Here is a 21,103-nt window from a genome sequence, read left to right on the forward strand (position 1 = left end):
CTGGTGAATCCTCTCACTGCCCCTGCACCTCTGGCCTGTACCCCAGTTCTGTATGCACAAATAAATAAATCCTTAAAAAAAAAAGTTTAGCAGAGGATGCTCAGGGAGAATGCTGAATTCTAAGCTGATATTTTCTCAAAGGCTTTGTACCATTTGTATATACATACTATTTGTGTGTGTGTGTGTGTGTGTGTATATATAGAGAGAGAGAGAGAGAAAGAGAGAGAGAGAGAGAGAGAGAGAGAGGTCACCACTATAATGTATACTATCTATCTATCTAACTATAACTATCTATCTATCTACCTAATGTTATTGTCTACCCTGGTGACACAATGCATTAAAAGGCAGCACTATGAAGCGCTCTGAAGCCACTGCAACGTGAGTTCAATTCTTAGCCAGGGAGATGATCCACATGGCGTGGCAGACCTCTCCTGACCTGCCAGCTGTTCCCCTCAGCAGTGCACTTTGTCAGTCTGCCTGTTTTGCTCCCCACTCTGTCTCTCTCTGGTGAAACCTCTTACCCATTTCCTTACACCGCTGACCTGTACCCCAGTTCTGTATGCATAAATAAATAAATCTTTAAAACAACAACAACAACAAAATAAATAAATAAAATCAAGGGACAAAAATACCTTACCAGGGGAAAGGAGTTTTAATATTGAGATGAATCTAATGACATTTTAATTTGCTTTCAGGAAGTTTTTCTTTGTTTTTTGTTTGTTTGTTTTACATAGAAGAACTGGGGTATAGGCCAGAGGTGTGTGGGGAAAGGGAAGGCTGAGAGAATTCACCAGAGACAGAGTGAGGATCAGAACAGGTGAATCTACTGAAATGCCCTTAGTAGAGAGATCAGCAAGACAGGAGAGATCTGCTGTGCTGTGTATGGGCCGTTCCCTGACCTGGGACTGGAACTCTGGTGGTAGAGGTGATAGGCCCCTCCCTGGGGGCGCAGCGGGTTAGGGCAGAGCATTGCAATGTGGCTGCGGCCACTTCAGTGTGAGTTCGATCCCTGGCTCTGGAGGTGACCCACATGATGCAGCAGACCTCTCCTGTCCCACCCACTGTTCCCCTCAGCAGTGTCCTTCATTGATCTGCCTATTCTGCAACCCACTCTGTCTCTGGTGACTCCTTTCACAGCTCTTGCACCCCAGTTCTGTATGTATAAATAAATAAATCTTAAAAGAAAAAGAATTCCCAATTTAAAAAAAGAAAGAAAGAAAAAGACAGTGCTGAGACTTAACTCCCAGGCCTTCAGGGAGGCCCCTCAGGAAGTCTTACTTGGTAAGAGCTGCACCTGGGAAAATGCAGTTTCGCAGGATTCATGAGCGGCAATCCAAATTGGGTTGGGTTCCTTCCCACCCACCCTCAGTTCTAAACAAATTGGGAAGGCTAAGACATCATTGAATTGTTTCCTTACTGATCACCAGTCTGAATTTCGGAATTAAAGTCATTACAGAATTAGGAAGGCTGTGGGACACTGGACAATGCATTGGTTTGACAGCTATAGATGCTGCTCCGTTTCTAAGTTTTCTGTACTGATGCTTTAGTACTCCCTATTGAATAAAAACTAGAGATTTGGGTTTTCTCATTAGCGTTACGGTAGTCCATATGCACACATCAAGGCAGAGGTGAGGCCCGCTGGTGTCATAGCTGCCGAGAAAAGCAGAATCTGGGGAGCTCAAGAAATATCCTTGGACTAAATACCTTGTCTGTATTCCTCCAAGCTTCCGCAGGTTCACTCGATCCAACAGTGTGACGACAGCAGTACAGGCCGACCTGGACTTCCATGATAATCTGGAAAACTCTCTGGAGTCTATAGAGGACAATTCGTGTCCCGGTCCCATAGCCAGACAGTTCTCCCGTGATGCCAGCACCTCCACGGTCAGCATCCAGGGCTCAGGAAACCATTACCACGCGTGTGCAGCCGACGATGACTTTGACGCTGATTTTGACCCCTCGATTCTGCCGCCCCCGGATCCTTGGATTGACTCGATCACTGAAGACCCTCTGGAAGCCGTTCAAAGGTCAGTGTGCCACCGAGACGGCCACTGGTTTCTGAAGCTTCTCCAAGCAGAGCGAGACCGCATGGAAGGCTGGTGCCAGCAGATGGAGAGAGAAGAGCGAGAAAACAACCTGCCGGAAGACAGTAAGTAACCTAGCATGTGCACTTGAACGCTTCGGGTTCAGGGTTCAGGCCTCTGTGCTTCTAGACTTTTCTTTTCTGCCAACGTCACCTGTTTTACACCCCAAACCCAAAAGTGTGGGATTGCTGGGCAATTACAGCTGGGAATCTAGACACCTCTGTTCTACAAAGGAAAACCACTGGGCAGATGTTAAACACCCCCCAAGCCCCCCTCCCCCCACACACACAACCTTGTGACTTCTATTCTAGATCTTTTCTTGTCTGCAAAATACTCAGCCAATGTGAGGTTGGCCTCATGTTCCTGAAGAGATGCTGATTCTCAGAAACAGACAGTAACTCCAACTAGCCTAAGGTTCATTCGCAGATGCATGTGCATCGGGCATTTATAATAATAATACTAGTTTTATTACTTTTAGGAACATAGAACATTAAAATAGGGCTGGGCCCTCCCTGGTGGTGCAACGGGTTAAAAGCCCAGCACTATGAAGCTAGCTGCAGCTGCTTCAGCACCAGTTCAGTCCCAGGGAGCTGACCCACATGGCGTGGCAGACCTCTACTATCTCACCTGCTGCTCCCCTTCAGTCAATCTGCCTGTTCTGTTTCCCACTGTCTCTGGTGAATCCTCGCACTGCCCCTTCACCTCTAGCTTGTACCCCAGTTCTGAATGCATAAAAAAAAAAGCTAGTAAGGGCCTCCTTGATGGTATAAGGGATTAAGTCTCAGCACTATGAAGCAACCAGCAGCCACTGCAGGAGTTCCATCCCCAGCCAGGGAAATAGCACACTGGTGGAGCAGACCTCTCTTGTATCTCCCACTGCTCCCTCAGCAGTGTATTTTAGTGGACCTGCCTATTCTGTTCCACACCCTGTCTCTGGTGACTCCTCTCATCCCTCCCAATCCCCCCACCCCGCACTTCTGTCATATACCCTAGTTCTTATATGCATAAAAAATAAATATTTAAAAAATAATAAAGTCATCATTTAACATTATATCATCAGAATTTTTAAATATGCAAAATGCAAGTTTAATATAATGAACCACTATGTACCCATCATCCAGTTCAACAATTGATCAGTCTTATTTTATTTTCCCTGCTTTACTATTTTTGACAAAGTAGTCTAAAGAAAACCCACAGCTTTATGTCACTTCATTACATATCTCACATTGATAAGGACTTTATTTTGTATATAATCATCATGTGCTGTCATCCCTAACAAAAAGAATAATGTCTTAATAATTAGATCTACAGCCTATTATATATCATGTTAATTAGACTTATTAAATGGAATGGAACTAATTGTGTCATGGAGTAGTGAGGGTACCATAAAGAAAACATATTTTTTAAAGATTTATTTTATTTATGTATGCATACAAAACTGGGGTAATGGCCAGAGGTGTTGGGGAGAGGTTGAGAGAAGTCACCAGAGACAGAGCAGGGAGCAGCACAGGTGGCTTTACTGGAATACACTGCTGAGGGGAGCGATGGTCAAGATACTAGAGGTCTGTTGTGCCATGTGGGTCAGCTCCCTGGCCAGGGATCCAACTGGTTGCAGTGGCTGCTGATAGCTTCATAGTGCCGAGACTTCACCCTTTGTGCCACCAGGGAGGCCCCTGGTGCTCTCTCTTAAGCAGGTGTTTTCTTCTGATCTGAAAATAGATTTACTTCTCATAACCCAGCTTATAATGATGTGTGAGGATAGTTATTGTACAAAGATTTAGGAAAATTTCCCTATGAAAGCAGATGAATGTATTTTGACATAACCTTGTGTATTTCTAAATTGAAAAACTTATCAGAAAATCAGATTTGCATCCTGTGTTTGGGATAAATGAAAAACATATTTGCATTTTGAAATGTATACCACTGCTCAAGTCCCCAGAAATGGACATAAAGGAATCACCTAATCATTCACTCTTCCAGAATTTTACTTCAAATGTTTCTTAAAGTATGGATTTGTAAATGGGACTTATAAACCCATTCCATGTGAAGATCATTTGCTATGATAACATTTATTATAAAAAAATAGTAATTTGCTGTCTTTGTACACCAAGTGCCACTTCCCCATCGCTTATAAATCATGCTTTTTGAGGACATTTCCTTTAAAATAGTGATGAATTTTCTCAGTTACACCTCTCTCGTTTATGAAATTGCTGCGTGGGGTGAGGTTTGAGGAACAATGTTACAGAATGGGCAAAGAGAAATAGGAGTGAGAGTAGTTTTAGGGGTGCTTTGCTTTAAAGTACCCAACTAAGTAAATTAGCCTTAGAGGTCAAGTATGCAGTTAAAACTCTTTCATTGGGGAGTTAATCTCTCCTTTTGTAGTTTGGTCATATTTTAATATCAGAATTCTCCCTTGTAAACAAATTTTATGCATCAATAAATAAGACAAGAAGAGTGACAGCGTCTGATCTGTCCAATCTCTGAACCCTTACAGCAAGATCCCTAACAATTTCCATCTTCTGAAAAAACTCTTGATTTCCTAAAATATAGTTTGAAAACCAGAGTCTATAGCGAAAAGTTTAAATTACTAATTTTAAAAAATATAATTAAATCAACTTAGCTCAAACTCCTAATACTATGTTAGAGGGAAGTGGCCTTAAAGCATGTTTTTTAAAAAATGCACAAAGCTGCTTTCAATTAGTAACATCTATTCATATAAGCCCAGCTTGCCTACAGAATTCAAGTCTCATCTTGGCCTCACCTTCTGGAAGTCTCTGTGGAATGCTTCCCCGCAGGCTGAATTAGGTGTGTCTCCCTAGTGCTTCTTTAATAGCCTGAATACTTGTCTATCAGGTATTTCAACTTTCCTATATAGTAATCCATGCATCTCTCCCTGAACTGAAAAGTGAGCTCTCTGAGGACAGAAATTATTCTTGTCTCATTCATCTTTATATCCACAGACCACCCTACAATTCCTGACACACGGAAGGGGATTCGGGAATATATATTAGAGTTTGGGATTATTTTGGAAATTGTTTTGCAAAAGTATTTTATTTAGCAAAACCTTTCATCCTAAGTAGCTAAAGTCAGTGAGTGGCTAACAGTTACTGTTGCGGGAAGCTGGAAGGGCCATTCCCATGTGAGGTGATGCGCCCCTGTAATCAGGACAAGGATTTGGCAGAGAGAGGAACACCTGCCACAGTGAGGGTGGAAAGGCCTTCTGTGGGCCAGCTGGATTGTCTAGGTGAACCCTATGTCCCTTCCAGCTCTCAGGACGCCATTCCAGTCCACAAGCACTTTTCTACTTCCAGCACCCTCAGAGGGCATCCACCCACCAGCATTCCAAGTTCTAAAGAATGCAGAGGTAAACTCTTCTGGTCAAAGCAATGCCAGGTAAAAGAGCTGTCATTTGGAATCCAGATCAGTGAGGATCTGATCAGGAAGTCTGAGCAACCCTCCACTCCCTAGGAAGAGCACATGAAAGAATATTTGTCTTGTGCTCACAATACTGTCAGCAATTGCTAGAGCCTTTGACAGGTGTTGTTTTATTGCTCTCCTAACAGCCCTCTGGCAGAATGTGGCCCAAGGTCACAGAACATAGAAGTGTCTGGTGGAGCAGATACAGCATGAATAACATTTGACAAGATAAAGATACTTTGTATGTGCTGTCCTCTGTAGCTCCCCATACATATCTGTCCCTAGTTCTTTGGTAACCACAATTCTGTTCTGATTGATAACTGAGCTTAGAGAGGCAAAGGTCCTTTGTCTTACTAATTCTCTAGTTTAACCTTTTCTCTTTACATAAGAGGGATAGTATGAAAGAGAGGCCCACCCCTGTTTGACATCATAGCCAATTTCTGAGTAACCAACTTAAAAAAATCTGTGTCCACTCAGAACCTTATATACTCAGAAACTTATAAATTAGATAAATGGGTCTAGCACAGATAGACCTACCTCTCGGTCACACCATGTTGGGTCCTCTTCAAAGACAGCCTCTCCTCAGGGAAGATGATCAAGGCAGCTCCTTGACCAGTCCCTCCCCAGGGGCTGGTCATGTAAAGTGGGACAGAGTGAATGAGAGAGAAGACTCTAACCATACTTGCTTAATTTATTTTGTGTGGCACCAGAACTTTTCCAATTTTTAAATATTGCTAAATGTCTAGTAAATGTACTTTGAGCTCAGAATTGTACACTCCAGTTCAAATGGCAGAAATTACATGCTTTCTAAAAAATAACTGCCTGTACATGAAGGAGGGGAGAAGAACCATTTAAACATCAGTTCACATTTTTTTAAAGATTTATTTATTTATGTATACAGAACTGGGGTACAGGCCAGAGGTGCAGGGGCGGTGAGAGGATTCACTAGAGACAGAGTGGGGAGCAGAACGGGCCGACTGACGAAGTACACTGCTGAGGGGAGCAGCAGGCGGGTCAGGAGAGGTCTGCCATGCGGGGATCCAACTCAAGCTGAAGTGGCTTTAGCTTCTTAGTGCTGTGCTTTAACCCACTGTGCCACCAGGGAGGGCCACATCAGTTCACATTTACTCCTGTTGTTTGTAATCTGTGAGGCATCTCATTAAATGTCTTCATGAATTCAAAATAAAGAATATCCATGGCCAATAATAATAATGATGTCAGGAATAGAACCAGTTTGTTCAATGTGTACTAGAGGTACAGACTTTGAATATGTCGTGGTTGCTCTATCTTTGTCAAAGGAATTAAAGAAGAAAGGTACCATCTAATTATAGAGAATTATTCAGTAATCCATGATTTTATGATGCCAGTATCCTGATTCTGATAGTTGCTTTCCTAGGAGTATTGTTTGGGGCATTTTAGGGCTAGAAACCTGCCTCCTGGTTTACCCAAAACCGGTACATGTGTGGAATGAAGGGCAAATTAAAAACAAGATCTTGTGGTAGCCCAGTCATCTCAAGCTATCGTTTGGAAAGTGTAACTGAATTCTTTGGTTAGGTAGAGCTATTACTATTAACTCTGATTAAAGGAAAAAAGCAGAGCGAGGACTCCAGTTCTTGCTTTAAACCTTCATTCCTAACAGTCAATAGTAGGTTTGGGCTTGATAACAAAATGATGAAAATCTGCAGTGAGGGAGGTTCTCGTCCAGTCAGCAGCTGACAGAATGCTTGTTCCCGCAGCACTTGAAGTAAAATGATCCAAGCTTTTCTCAGACAATGAGGCCCTTGTGTGAAACAGCTGTCTCGGGGAGATGGCTCAGTGCTATTTGACAGTGGCTTGTATGTTCCATAGATACGTCTGGTATTATCTGACCGGGAATGAAACGACCAGATGGAACTGAATGCATCTAACTAGGAATGCAGTCCACCACCGCGGGTGAAAAACATAAGCTCGGGTTTCAGTTGCCATCAGATGAAATACTGGTTGATTGTACTTGGAAATTTATCTTTGCTTTCTGAATTGTGGGCAACTTATATGGGGAATTTTCAGGTTTTATCTGAAACATACTGATCAACCCAGAGCGTGTGCAGGAGGCAGATTAATTCCACCTTAAGTTTGTCTGGTAATCGCATCCAAGTTAGTGAAACTTGGCCTTGAGTCTCCCCCAACTCTCCCCCCACCCCCAGAAGGCTCGCGAGTATTGGCAGTAAATATGGGGCTAGTAATGAAACCTGCAATGGGGTTTGCCTGGTTTCAGGTTGAGTTACGGAAGCTGTGCACAGTCATCGTTGTGATGGTCTATCAGTGTGATCACCAGGCTCACACTGCTCAGTGTCGCCTGTGGCATGTCTCTGCAGCCTGTGAAACAGTGGGTGGCAGGAAAAACAGCCCTCTATGATTTCTGCAATTCATCTGCCTCCAGCCCTTGTGTATTTCTAAGCAGGGAGAGGCTGGGTGCATTCTAGCTACTTTCTGTGTTATTCTCATCTTACTTTTGAAGTGGCTTTCAAAGGTCCCCTTTCCCCCTGCTTCTCCCTCCACACACACACAAACACAATGGATAGTACTTTTTTTTAGGTCTGGCCCAAGCTGAAATTAGTGACCAGAGAGGAAGTGGCAGTAATAAAAAGGAAATCATATGTAATGCACCTTATGTGTCGCCTTCTAGAAGGCTCAGCTCATTTCACTTATGTAGCACTGGGCACAGAGGTGAAGGTGAGAAGGACAGTACAGAGCATCCTTTTGTGGTGTGTCTCACTGGTGGTGGACTGGAGGACGAGGCTAAAGTAAGGTGAGGGGAAGTGGTGTGGTAAGTTGAAGGAAAAACTAGGTCAGGAAACAGATCTAGTGCTCCCCAGGAATACTGCAGGGGCAGGATCTGACACATGGAGCAAGGTCTCTGAATTTTTCTCTGACAAGAACCTTTCTGGGGTTTATAATTGTGATGGACTTCAGACACTATATTTCATTCTTCTATATGAAGGAAATGTTAACCAACTTCATTTTATTCAACCACCAAAGGCTCAAAAATTGTACTTACCTGTGTGATGTAGATGACATTACTATTTCATTTGTGATGTAAGTTGAGATATGGATTGACTCATAATCAATCAATACGAGCTAGAATATAAACTGAGGAAGAAGAGAGAGAAAGTAGCTGATTATTTTTAACTTGCTCTTTGTTTTCCCTACCTTTCAGCTATGTGCAAGTTCTGGGCTAAGTCTATGGGAAAATTTCTGCTTGAGAATTCTATTCTTTATTTATTAGCCACCATAGTTTCAATGCCTTATTTAAAAAAAAAAAAAAAACTCTTATTAAATGCAAAGCAGCACTGTCAGCCAGAAATAAAACAGATCTGTGTTTTCTATGGAGACCTTTTTTTGAGCAGCTCTAGACCAAAAATGTGTTGGAGAAGCAGCAGGGCAGTTGATTGGAGGAATTCTTTCCCACGAGCACACACTTGTAAATAGGAATATCTCCACCTGGATAATTCCTACTTGAAATCACATAGATTCAGTCTGGCAAGTCCACATGGCAAAAATAAGTGTTTTTTTGTTTTGTTTTGTTTTGTTTTTCATATGTCTTTACTCCTTCATCACCCCTAAATCTATAACATAAAAAAAAAAAGGTAAGTAAAATTTCAAAAGTTAAGGGTAAGGAGATTTAATTCACTCAAGAACATGTTTAACTTTGAACATGCTCCCAAATAGCTTGGCTTTTCCAGCCCCAGCCAGCACAACAAGCATTTTAAATAGAAACGGGAGTAGCCCAGCTTGGACTCCATTAGCTAATTAACTGTTTGCTATTAGAAATTAAAAGTGGTGCTTGACACCATGCAACCTCAAAGACTCAAAATGTTTATGGCTTGCAGTTTGTAGATAGTTTGTTGATGAGTAAGTTAATTTCAAAATTTATTATTGGGTCTCCCTGGTGGCAAAAGGGGTTAAATCTCAGTACTATCAAGCTATCAGCAGCCACTGCAGCATGAGATCAATCCCCAGCCAGGGAGTTGACCCATAAGGCACAGCAGACCTCTCCTGTCTTGCCCACTGCCTCCCTTAGCAGTGTATTTCAGTTGATCTGCTTCTTCTGCTTCCCACTGTCTCTCTGGTGAATCATCTCACTTCCACCCCCTGTACCTCTGACTTGTACCCGGCTCTTGTATGCATAAATAAATAATAATTTTTTTTTAAAATACTGATTTGTTCAGGCCTGCCAGAAGCTGATTGAGCACACTTACGCCATTAAAGGATTTATGGTCTGATTAAAAGATCAGACATATGAATAGATCATGCTGGAAAGAAAGAGACATAGTAGAGACAGAGCTTTGGGGAAGCAATCTGGAGGGAGTGGTGAAAGGCGCTAGGGCTTTCTGAGGAGGTGACATGCTGGCAACAGTGGCAGTGGTGTGGGAGTGGGGGTGAGGGAATGGAGAGTAGGCATCCAGACAGGAGGCATCCCCAGCTCAGTGTTTAGCCTGAGCAAGACACTGAAGAGAGAGATCACACTTGGATTTGGAAACTGGGAGCTCTGAGGAAGCGGACAGAGGTAAGGCTGGACAGGTAGACCTTCCCTTCACTAGTGAAGAGCATTTCCCACAAATCTCATGAATGATTAGAACCATAGAAGACTTGAAGGCAGGGAATTATATCAGCTAAGACCCTCTAGTAAAGCCAGATCTCCCAGGTAGACAAGGGAGAGAAACATTCATGCTGTCAATGGGATGAGGGCATCTTGTAATCAACTGGAGAATCCTGACAGGAACATAGATTGAGGAAGCTAAGAGGGATGGTGTAGGAGGCTGGATGAGCTACTCTGATCAGAGGCTGGTATGCACTGAAGTTATGACTTTGAGGAACATAAACACCAAGTAATTGAAACTAGAAGAATGGATGAGTTCACTCAAGGGGAATAAAGGAAGCAGGCTGATGACAGTTTTGCGTTCAACATTTTCCAGGTGGGATGAAACAGATAAATCCATAAGGTACAGAAAAGGCAGCACCAGAGCCAGAGCTGTGTTGTGGCGTCCAAGAGATTCCAGGTTCCTTTGCGCCACATGCTGAGATGCAGGAGGTAGTGGGGTGCAGAGCCACAGGCCTGGGAGTGAGACAGATGGGAGACGAGGAACAGCGAGAGCAAAGGTGTTTCACCCTTTGGAGAACTGGGCTTTGAAGGGAATGTGCACCGTAACAAAAGACCATTGGCTGGTGGCTTAAATAATAGCAAGTTTTAGAAGCTACACCTCTGAGGCAAAGATGGTGACCTCGCCTGTTGGCTTATAGGTTGTCTTTGTCCCGTTCCCTTCACATGGTCTTCCTTCTGAGTGTCTGTATTCGAGCTTCTCTTTTATAACACCAGTCCTCTTGGATTAGCGCTCAATCCAATTAGTACTTATTTCATCTTAATTACCACTTTCTTTTTTATTTTTTAACATTTGTTTTTATTTAGTTATGCACACAAGAACTGGGGTGTAGGCCAGAGGTGTTGGGGTGAGAGGATTCACCAGAGACAGAGTGGGAAGCAGAACAAGCAGATTAACTGAAACGCATTGCAGAGGGGAGCAGCGGGAGAGACAGGAGAGCTCTGCTGTGCCATGTGGGTCAGCTCCCTCGCCAGGGTGCTGCATTGCCTGTCTATAGCTTGATAGTGCTGAGACTTTAGCCCCTGTGCCATCAGGGAGGCCCTGTCTTAATTACCTCTTTAAGGGCCCAACTCCAAATAGAGTCACATTGCAAGAGAGTTATTGGAGGGTAGGACTTCGACCAACCCATGATTTTGGGAAGGACACAATTCAGCTGAAAATATCATAAGTTAAAAATGCATTTGATATACCACCAAACATGCTCAGAAAACTAACACTAGCCTATGGTTCAGTGCAATCAACATGAAGCCTATTTTATAGTGAAATGTGGAATATTTCAGAAGCTGAAGACCCAGATACATGAAGGGATGAGAAAATACAAAACACAGGGCCTCCCTGGTGGCCTTGGGGTCTCAGGGCTATCACCTCTATGCTCAAGTTCCATTTTAGCCAAGGAACTGACCCACCTGGTGCAACAGACCTCTCCTGTCTCACCCATTGCTTCCCTCAGCAGTGTATTTCAGTGGATCTGCCTGTTCTGCTCCCCACTCAGTCTCAGGTGAATCCTTTCACCGCCCCCCATACTTCTGGCCTACTCCCCAATTCTTCTATGCAACAAGCAAACAAAAACATCCAAAATATGCCTGCAACACAGTATGCAGTAGTGCACCCGTCACCTGCCCTGGGGTTCAGGGGCTGCCTGGGAGCTGCAGCTCACTGCCATTGCCCACACCTAGCATGCCAGGCCTCATCTCGCTAGCTCAGGGAAAAGTGGAAATTCAGAATTCAAAGTATGGTGGTGCTACTGGCTGCTTATTACTATAGCACCATCATAAAGTTGTTGAGCCGAACCATTGAAATACAGGAGCTATGGCTATTGACATGTAGTGATGTCTAACAATTCCCAGGCTTCCGGGAAGTGATATTAAGAGTGTAAGAATTATGTATGCTTTTGTTTCTGAGACCTCATGTCAGGGTCTGATGACAGTGGAGTAAGCAACATAGATAAGAATTGAACGCATAGAAAGCTGTGCTTCTGCCTTTTTAATTCTAGAGCCCTAATCCTCTTAGAGTATTAAAGAATATGTACAGTAATTATGCCTCAGGATGTGAAATACTGATTTTGACTCAGCAGAAAGTCAGGCATTTCCCCCAAGGAAGCAGTCTTTGTTTTACCCTGCCGCCAGGGCACACAAAACCCCACGTCTCTTCTCCTTAGATTCAGTGGCAGGCACAGAGGAAATTATTCATTTTCTTCGCCCTTGTGCCTTTTCTACTACCTCCTTGTTCCCAAAATAAAAATCATACCCTCAGGTGTCAGGGAGGGAGGAGATGTGTGCTTTTCTGAAGGTGTGGGTTTCTGACAATGTCACAGGGACTTTCAAAATCACTGTTTTCACAAGACAACTCCCCACACCCAAAATAGTCTTTTGCTTCTCACAAGGTATACGCTTTTCTAGAAAAACCAAAACCTGAACTTCACAACCACCATCTCTTTCGGTTTATCCCCAGTTCATCTGAAAGGTTTTTGTGTGACGTTCATGGCCCATGAAGAGCTTCACTCTCCCATGCCAATGTAGGGGAGTTTGGTAGGTGGAGTTTGGTGACTCACCAGATCTGCCCACTGGCTTGTTACAGCTACTTTATCATTAGCACTGGCTAGAAAGTGTTGAGAAGGGAAAGCACTTCCTTTTCACTAGATTCAAATCCAATTTTCAACAAGTGCTGAGAAACAAGAACACAACAGGGCCAGTAGTTGCCTTCAAAGCCCCACAGGGCTCACAGCATGAGCCTACATTTCCTGCCTGGAGTCATAGGGTGCACTAACTGTGCATGTGAAATGAAGGTGCTTTTAAGAAGAAGGTAATCAGGGGCCTGCCTGGTGGTGCAGGGTTTAAAGACAGTGCTATCAAGCTATCCCTGGCCACTGCAGCAAGAGTTGGATCCCCAGCCAGGGAACCAACCCACATGGGGCCAGAGAGCTGACCCACAAGGTACAGCAGAGCTCCTGTTTCTCCCATGCTCCCCTCAGTAGTGTGTTTCAGTAGCTCCACCTGTTCTGTTCCCCATTCTATCTCGAGTGAATCCTCTCACCACCACCACCCCCACACCTCGGGCCTGTATGTCAGATCTTGTATGCATAAATAAATAAATCTTTAAAAAAAAAGAATTTAAACAAAAAAGATGTGGTACATATACACAATGGAATATTACTCAGCAATCTTATGCAGCATCATGGATGGAGCTGGAAGGGATTATGCTTAGTGAAATAAGGCAGAAAGAAAAAGAAAATACCAGATGGTTTCATTCATAACAGGAACATAAAGGACCAGGGGGAGGAAATAATAGTAATGATGAACAACTCTATACCAGAGACATGGAGTGGGGAATAGGGGCAAAAATGGGGTGAGGGGACGTGTACTGGACTATGGGGATGGCACACAGGTGACTGGTGATGAGAAGCCCATGAGGATTACAACTGAGATGGAAAAAGACACAAAGTGATGTAAAATAAACTATTACATTAAATTTTTATTTATTTATTTATTTATTTATTATTACAAAAGTTTATTTTTACATCATATTTTTACATCATTTTGTACATTTTTTCCCCATCTCAATTGTAATCTCCGCGGGTTTCCCATCACCAAGTCACCCGTGTGCCATCACCATAATCCCGTGACATTAAATTTTTAAAAGAATTTAATCAGTATCCTCCCTTGTGGTGCAAGGGGTTAAAGCGCAGCTTTCTGAAGCTACTGCAGCATGAGTTCTATTCCCAACCTGGGAGGTGACCCACATGGTGTGGCAGATCTCTCCTGACCTGCCCGCTGCTCCCCTCAGCAGTGTGTTTCAGCAGATCTGCCTGTTCTGTTTCCTACTCTGTCTCTGGTAAATCCTCTCATCCCCTGCACCTCTGACCTGTACCCCCAGTTTTTGTATATGTAAATAAATAAATCTTTAAAAAAATAGTTAATCATAATTTAGAAGATAGGCTTTTTGTTTGCTGTTGTTGTTTTTAATATATGGGTAAAGGGAGCAGCAGGCAAGACAGGAGAGGTCTGCTGCCAAATGTGGGTCAGCTCCCTGGCCAGGGATCAAACTCAGGCCATATATGTGATAGTGTTGAGACTTAACCCCTGAGCCACCAGGGAGATCCAGAAGGCAGATGTTTGCAAAAACCAAGCAAGTGATAGCCCTCCAAAGACCTTCCTGGAGTTTCAGGGTGAATTAACCCAGTCCTATCCTCTCTGCTATGTTCTTTCTTGAGCATATTGTGGGATGAGAAGTCTCTGAAAAAAAGCAGGGCAGTTAATAAAGAAGGGCCCTCTTCTCAACTAGAAGGAATTTATTTTAGCAGCAATTTTGGTTGTTACTTTGTACTTCTACTGAGCTGTAGACTAACAAGACTAAAGGGGAGAAAAATAAAGGAAGAAAGGAAGCTAAACAATTCACACGTTTAACTTATAAGATGCACAGGGAGATGGCAACTGCCTATGTCAAAAGAATGTCATGGCCAATGGAATATCATGCAGCAATCAAAAAAGATAAACTCATGCCTTTTGCAGCAACATGGATGGAGCTGGAAGGGATCATGCTTAGTGAAATAAGCCAGAAAGAAAAAGAAAAATACCAGATGGTTTCACTCACAACAGGAGCATAAAGGACCAGGGGCAAAAAAAAAACAAAAAAACAAAAAAACAATAATGAACAACTATCAGCTCTGTACCAGAGACATTTTACAGGGGTGGAGTGGAGAGTGGGATCAAAAATGGAGGAGGGGGAAGTGCACGGGACTATGGTGATGGCACACAGGTGATCTGGTGGTGGAAGTCCACGGGGATTGCAGCTGAGATGGAAAAAGGCACAAAATGATGTAAAAACAAATAATAATAATAATAATAGTGTCATGGCAACACACAGCTATAATCATGATTACATGATATGTTTGGGGGGTAAAGCAGAGGTCATTAATCAAGATGTACTAATGTGTCCTCAAGGAGATTGATAGTTAAACTTGTCAACTACATTACGGTTGAATAATCTGGAAAGCCTGCAGATCTAGAGTGTGAAAGAAACCAGCAAACAGCTAACCCAGCCCCAAGAACACATCCTCTTAGAGCAACAGAGCCTTAAACTCCCCAAATTTAACTTTCAGAGAGTTTGATGCTTAAAGGGGTTTCACCTCTGTTGGAGGGATCACCGCCAACCTAACTCTCTTGTTTACACTTAGCTGTTACCTTTCTGGAACCAGGGGAGAAATCTTATGGCCTGCTTGTCCCAAAGCCTCCTGTTTCTTTGACTCATGTTAGACATCAAGTCATCATCTCCCTACCCTGAAACAGGAAATGCAAGGAATTCTAAAGTCAGTGTGGAATTTCTGCATAAGGAACTTGAAGGCAAAAATCTGGGAAACAGACCATCTCCACCTATTATTTTTGTTCCAAATCTAGGTTTCTCACCAGACCATGCTAAATAAAACAGGATGTCCCTGTTTCCTTCAAGGAGTTATCTAAGTTAGTCACTGTGTACAGGTGCAGTGCTACCTGGATGATTGGAGTCATAGTTGTTTCTCCTCACTTGCGAGTCACTGTCTTACTCAGGCCCTTAGATAATGGCAGTCTACTGTAGAGCTCAGGTTTTTGGGTGTAACCAAGAACCATTAGCTCAAAGTTTTAAGGTGTATCAAAATAGTCCCCAGGAGCTACACAATCCCACTCAGTAAATTAGAGGCCCAGGTGCTAGTTTTGAGCTGCTAGGATAGTTCTGAGATTAGCTCATGTCACAGTCCTGCCCTTCAGCAAGATCTTCACAGACATTTCCCAAACCTGAGTTTGTCACATTGGCCACATGCTCACTTTGGAAATGCCTCCTCAAACTCATCTCAAATCTGGGATAAGCCCTCTATAGTAGTTATCTCTCTCCCAGACAACCCAAGATGTCTGGTTCCATTGAATCATCCTCCATTTCTTCTGGCCAGAGCAAGTGTGGGCTCCTGGTAGCTCTCTTAAAGAGGAAGGACAGTATCCTGGCCTGGGAAACAAACAGGTATTGAGGGCTTGTCATGTGTCTGCCCCCGTTCCAAACAATTCACATTATTGCTTGTAACTATCTCCACACTTCTACGGAGCATACATAAGGTTAGATCCATTTTATATGTCAGAAGATCGAGGTTAAGTGACTTGTCCAGGCCAGTGACTGATAGGCTGGAGTCTGAATGCTAAGCCCACTCAGGCCTCCTGTTTCCTTGACTCCTGTTAGATACCAACTCATTGTCTTCCTACCCTGAAACAGGAAAGATCCTCACTGGGACACTGAAAAGGCAAGGAATTCTGTTTCTTTGACTCAATGTTAGACACCAAACTTCCCTAATTACTGTGGTGTCTGTGGTTCACAGGCTGTCCTCTCTTCTTCAGGGGGTCCTGCAAAAGGGAGAGAAGGCCTTGAGAAAAAGGAGGCTCTCCCTGGTGGCGCAGGGGTTAAAGACAGTGCTATCTCCAGCCACAGCAAAAGTTAGATTCCCCACCCTGCCAGGGAGCTGACCACATGGCTCAGCAGACCTCTCCTGTCCAGCTGGCTGCTCTCTTCATCAGTGTATTTCAGCAGATCCACCTGTTCTGCTCCCCACTTGTCTCTAGTGAATGTTCTCACGCTCACAAACCTCTGGTCTGCACCCCAGTTCTTATATGCATGATTGAATAAATAAATAAATTGGAGGCCCTTCCTGGTGGCGCGTCGGGTTAAAGTATAGCACGGCAAGCAAGCCATAGCTGCTTCAGTGCTGGTTCCATCCGCAGCCCTCTGCCCCAGAGGTGATCCACATGGTGCAGCAGACCTCTCCTAACCCACCCGCTGCTCCCCTCAGCAGTTGGACTGTTCTGCTCCCTACTCTGTCTCTGGTGAGTCCTCTCTGCTCCCTACTCTGTCTCTGGTGAGTCCTCTCACCCGCCCATGCACCTCTGGCCTGTACCCCAGTTCTGTGTGAATAAATAAATCTTTAAAAAAAAAAGATTTATTTATTTATGCTTTCAGAACTGGGGTGTAGGCCAGAGGTGTGGTGGGTGAGAGGATTCACCAAAGACAGAGTGGGGAGCAGAACAGGCAGCTCGACAAAGTACACTGCTGAGGGGAGCAGCGGGCGGGTCAGGAGAGGCCTGCCAAGCCATGTGGGTCAGCTCCCTGGGTGGGGATTGAAATCATGCTGCAGTGGCTTCCGACAGCTTCTTAATGCAGTGCTGTAATCCATTGCGCCACCAGGGAGAGCCTAAATAGATCTTTTTAAAAGAAATATAAATAAATCTTTAAAAAGTAATGAAGTAGAAAAGGAGAAACCATCCCAGAAGACTTTAAAAGCAGATTGAAAAAAAAGGAAAAGCTTAGGCCTGTAGCAGGCTCTCTTGCTTTCTCTGGGGAGGTGAATTTCCCCCTGTAGCTGTCCATGACTGATGACACCTCAGAGGGCTCCCAGATGCCCTGGTGACAGGCGTGGGAGACAGAACTTTGAGTAGCGCCTGCACAGCGCACTCCGTGCCGTAGCCAGCCTGGCAGCTTTCAACACGGAAGCAAATTACTAGAAAATCTTCGATCTAAAAAAATTTTTTTCCTTTGTCTCCTTCTCAGACTCTGTGGGGAATGAGAATGAGAGGGACACCTCCTTCTACCCTCAGTCTTAGGTTGTGTACATTCAGAATAAAACAGCAACAGCAAACATAGGCATTGTATCCTAGACTCTCCCCGCGAAGATTCTGGAATGGCAAGTGGAGCTTGTTGAGAGGCGCCCTCGGTTCTCTCCGCAGGCTGGGAAGGGGTGAGCAGGGCCTTCCTCTTTCCTTCCTGACGGGAGGCGTGTTGGGAGCTGCCCAGTGGCAGGGCTCCAGCAGCGCAGCTGTGCCTGGTCGCCCTGGGCACAGGGAGGGGGCGCCTTGGGACAATGCAGAGCTGAGGACAGCCCTGCCCAGGCTCCGCCCCGTCTCAGCACGCCCAGCAGCTGAAGGGCTCTTGCCTTCACTGCGCGCAGGCAAGAAGTAGCTTGTAAAAAGGAAGATTTTTCAGCCCAGTGCATAGGGAATGAAACCTACATTAACAATAAAACTGGTCTGTGGAATGGAAAAGCTGGGACCGTGGTGACGTTCCCTAGGCAACAAACTGAAAATGTTCACTCCTTAGAAAATCTTTCATCTGGTCATGGCTCTTTCCTGACAGTACCAGTGGCTGAGCTCAGGAAAATAATGAAAGCTATGGATGGGATGTGGTGAGTGCCAAGAGACCCCCTTACGAGTTAGGGTAGCCTTTCTGTGTGTGGCTTGGATTTAAGAAAGCAAGCTAACCACCAAGTTTGCTGACACAAATAAATCCATGATTATACTGGTAAACACGGGGACTTCATCCTTGCGGTAAAAGGGAAAAAATAGTATTTGCCTCTTTTCTTGGTAACAAAGTTGTCCTGGTGGAAAACTTTGTTACTCCTAGGAAATCTGCATGATGAGCATGTGTTTGCTGCCGAGTGGGTTTGTACTTTAACCTAGGCATCTGTTCCGTGGACTAACAGAATGACAGCTGCATGACCAGCAGCAGGCGTGTGTGTGTGTGTGTGTGTACAGTGTGTAACTATTACACCATAACTTCCTCTTTGATTTACCAGACTAAATCTCAACAATGAGGCATCTTGTATAAACTTCTTGTATGTTTGCTCTTTTCAGTCCTAGGGAAAATCCGAACCGCTGTGGGTAGTGCCCAACTTCTCATGGCCCAGAAATTCTACCAGTTCAGAGAATTGTGTGAAGAAAACCTGGTAGGTAACATTCCCCACACTACCCTTACCTTGCTAGGAAGAAGCCTGGCTCAACTCAAGTAAAACTCATTTTATACCCAGTCAAAGCCCAACGAACTCTCACCTGGAGTAGTATTCTGATGGTCTTTGTTCCTGTTTTTCTTAAAATTCAAAATATTTGAGACTTCATAATCTTAGAAGAAGAAAAAAATCCCCTAGTTTATAACTGTATTTCCTGCTGTTTTGTTATGGAAAATTTTCTACTTTCCTGGCTTTCATTTTACAAAATGTTTTTGAAATATTTGCAGAATTTAGGAAAGGTTAACTTTGTTAAGGTAGCTTTTGACATTTCCTAGTTCCTAGTGGGCTCATATTCCTTGGCCACCAGAGGAGTTTAGATGCCAAAATGTAAGAAGGAAACTGAAGAGGACTTGGATGTCTGGCACTAGGCCCCTGGTACTGATTTAACCATTCCAGAAGGAAAGTCAGCAGCCAGATGTGTACCATCTAGGAGCTTTTAGATTTATGATCAGTTTGAATCCTCAAGGCGACCCTATGGAGCTCAGAGTGACATTATTTTTATGATGACTTTACAATTAAGAACGTGCACATGGAAAGGCTAAAAAATTGTCCAGGACCACACGGTAATAGAGCCAAGATTCAAACTCCACTCTGTTTGACCTCAATTCCTGAAAATCCCCTCCAAGATTTTACATTCATTGCTCATCCTTCTGGTAAGACCTGGGAATGCTCAGCCACTTACACCCCTCAGTAGCAGGAAGCTTGGTGACTGGGTGTTGGTATTGCCCAGGTCTACCAAAGCTGCACCCAAATGGCACTAAGATTGATTCAGCCAGACTCAGCTCGCCTTTCTTGAGTTCTTACTCTGGCGAGGAGAAAAAGAACAACTTTCCTTTGAAAATATTTGCATATTATCTTGGACTAGACTTTCAGACATGGGATGAATGAATGAGAGTTACTTTTTGCAGTAAAACTGAACTAGGGAAACCAGCCACCTCATCCGTTCACACCAGAAGTAGAGCCCTCTGCCCCTTGGGTGACATGTCTCTGACTAAGGCGTTTCTGCCACTCAAATGCCCGGCATGTCCCACAACCTCTGGCTAAGGAGTGTGTTCTCTCTCTCCTTCCCCACATACCTACTTGTGGGTGAAGAGATTGTTGGAAAGGAGAGAAAAAATTGTCCATGATGGAGTTAACCAAACTTTGGAGCCTATTGAACTATCACTTCCTGCAATGGTGAAGCACTGAAGCATTTGGACAATAGGACTTACAATCTAAAGGCATTAGTGACTTCCAGATGATGAGTAATTTAGATTTTAGTTATCAGTAAGATATGGAAATATATTCTGAGATTATAAAAGCCTGTTTGAGAAGTACATTGTCAAAGTTAGTATCTGAGCTATGAAGAAACTTTGTGTGTGCACTCAATATACTACCGAGAAACTTTTGGTAAACCCTGCGTCATTGGAACAGATTATCATACTGAACCAAAAGCTGCCAAACTTTAGAATTTATCTTTTCCAATGAATTTCAGAACTGTGGGTAATTTCAGACTATCAGTTTGTAAATATATCTTGATTTATATTTATTTTGAAGTCAGACCAATAATGCCAGTCCATCAAAGGGCTAAAAAGTTCTTTCCAGTCTGTTCATTTTCATGGTCATCAACTTTGTGTTTTCTGAAGTCCTGATGGTATCATTTTTATAGAGGTTGGCTTTAAAAGTACAAACTGGCCTCAAGTTATTATGTGGTTTGGAGTTTCACAGCCTATCCAATTGCCTGGGATACCAAGTGGTAATCAAAACTGACCTCAGGTGGAAATACCTGCTGCATAAGGCCCCACACCTCTAACCAGGAGTGCCCTTAGCTACTGTTGCAGGACATAGTAGTCATTACCAGCAAGCATGACACCTTTAAACTCTTAGTTTTATGTATTCTGTGTCTCACTGCATATGAACTGGTGGTTCATACTTTGTTGTCCTTGATAAGGTTATGTGGATGGGGACAAAGAGGGCCAATTCTTAGATACTGAACATGATTAGTTTTTTAAAAATATAATTGACAGAAATTATTTTAGTTTCAGGTGTACAGCATGATGACATTGGTATATTGTGAAGCAGTCATCACAATAAGTTTATTTACCATCTTAGCAATTTTCAATTAAGGAAGTTAGTATTATTTAGTATATGGATGATTAGGGACAGCTATGTGTATATAGAGGTATGTGTCCTCA

At 43.5% G+C, this 21,103-nt stretch overlaps 1 protein-coding gene across 5 annotated transcripts in view; it reads left to right on the forward strand.

Moving 5' to 3' along the window:
- The window catches only part of DLGAP1 (discs, large (Drosophila) homolog-associated protein 1), a 504,048-nt gene that overhangs the window by 478,880 nt on the left and 4,065 nt on the right, over positions 1–21,103 (forward strand). For all 5 annotated transcript variants that reach the window (XM_012725915.1, XM_004683753.2, XM_004683755.2 and 2 more), the window contains 2 exons: positions 1,725–2,146; positions 18,778–18,869. In XM_012725915.1, coding sequence (XP_012581369.1) covers positions 1,725–2,146; positions 18,778–18,869 — 514 coding nt within the window. The remainder of the gene's footprint in view (positions 1–1,724; positions 2,147–18,777; positions 18,870–21,103) is intronic.

The sequence above is a fragment of the Condylura cristata genome, unplaced genomic scaffold (genome assembly GCF_000260355.1).
Source record: "Condylura cristata isolate star-nosed mole 26May11 unplaced genomic scaffold, ConCri1.0 scaffold00016, whole genome shotgun sequence".
Classification (NCBI taxonomy): Eukaryota; Metazoa; Chordata; class Mammalia; order Eulipotyphla; family Talpidae; genus Condylura; species Condylura cristata.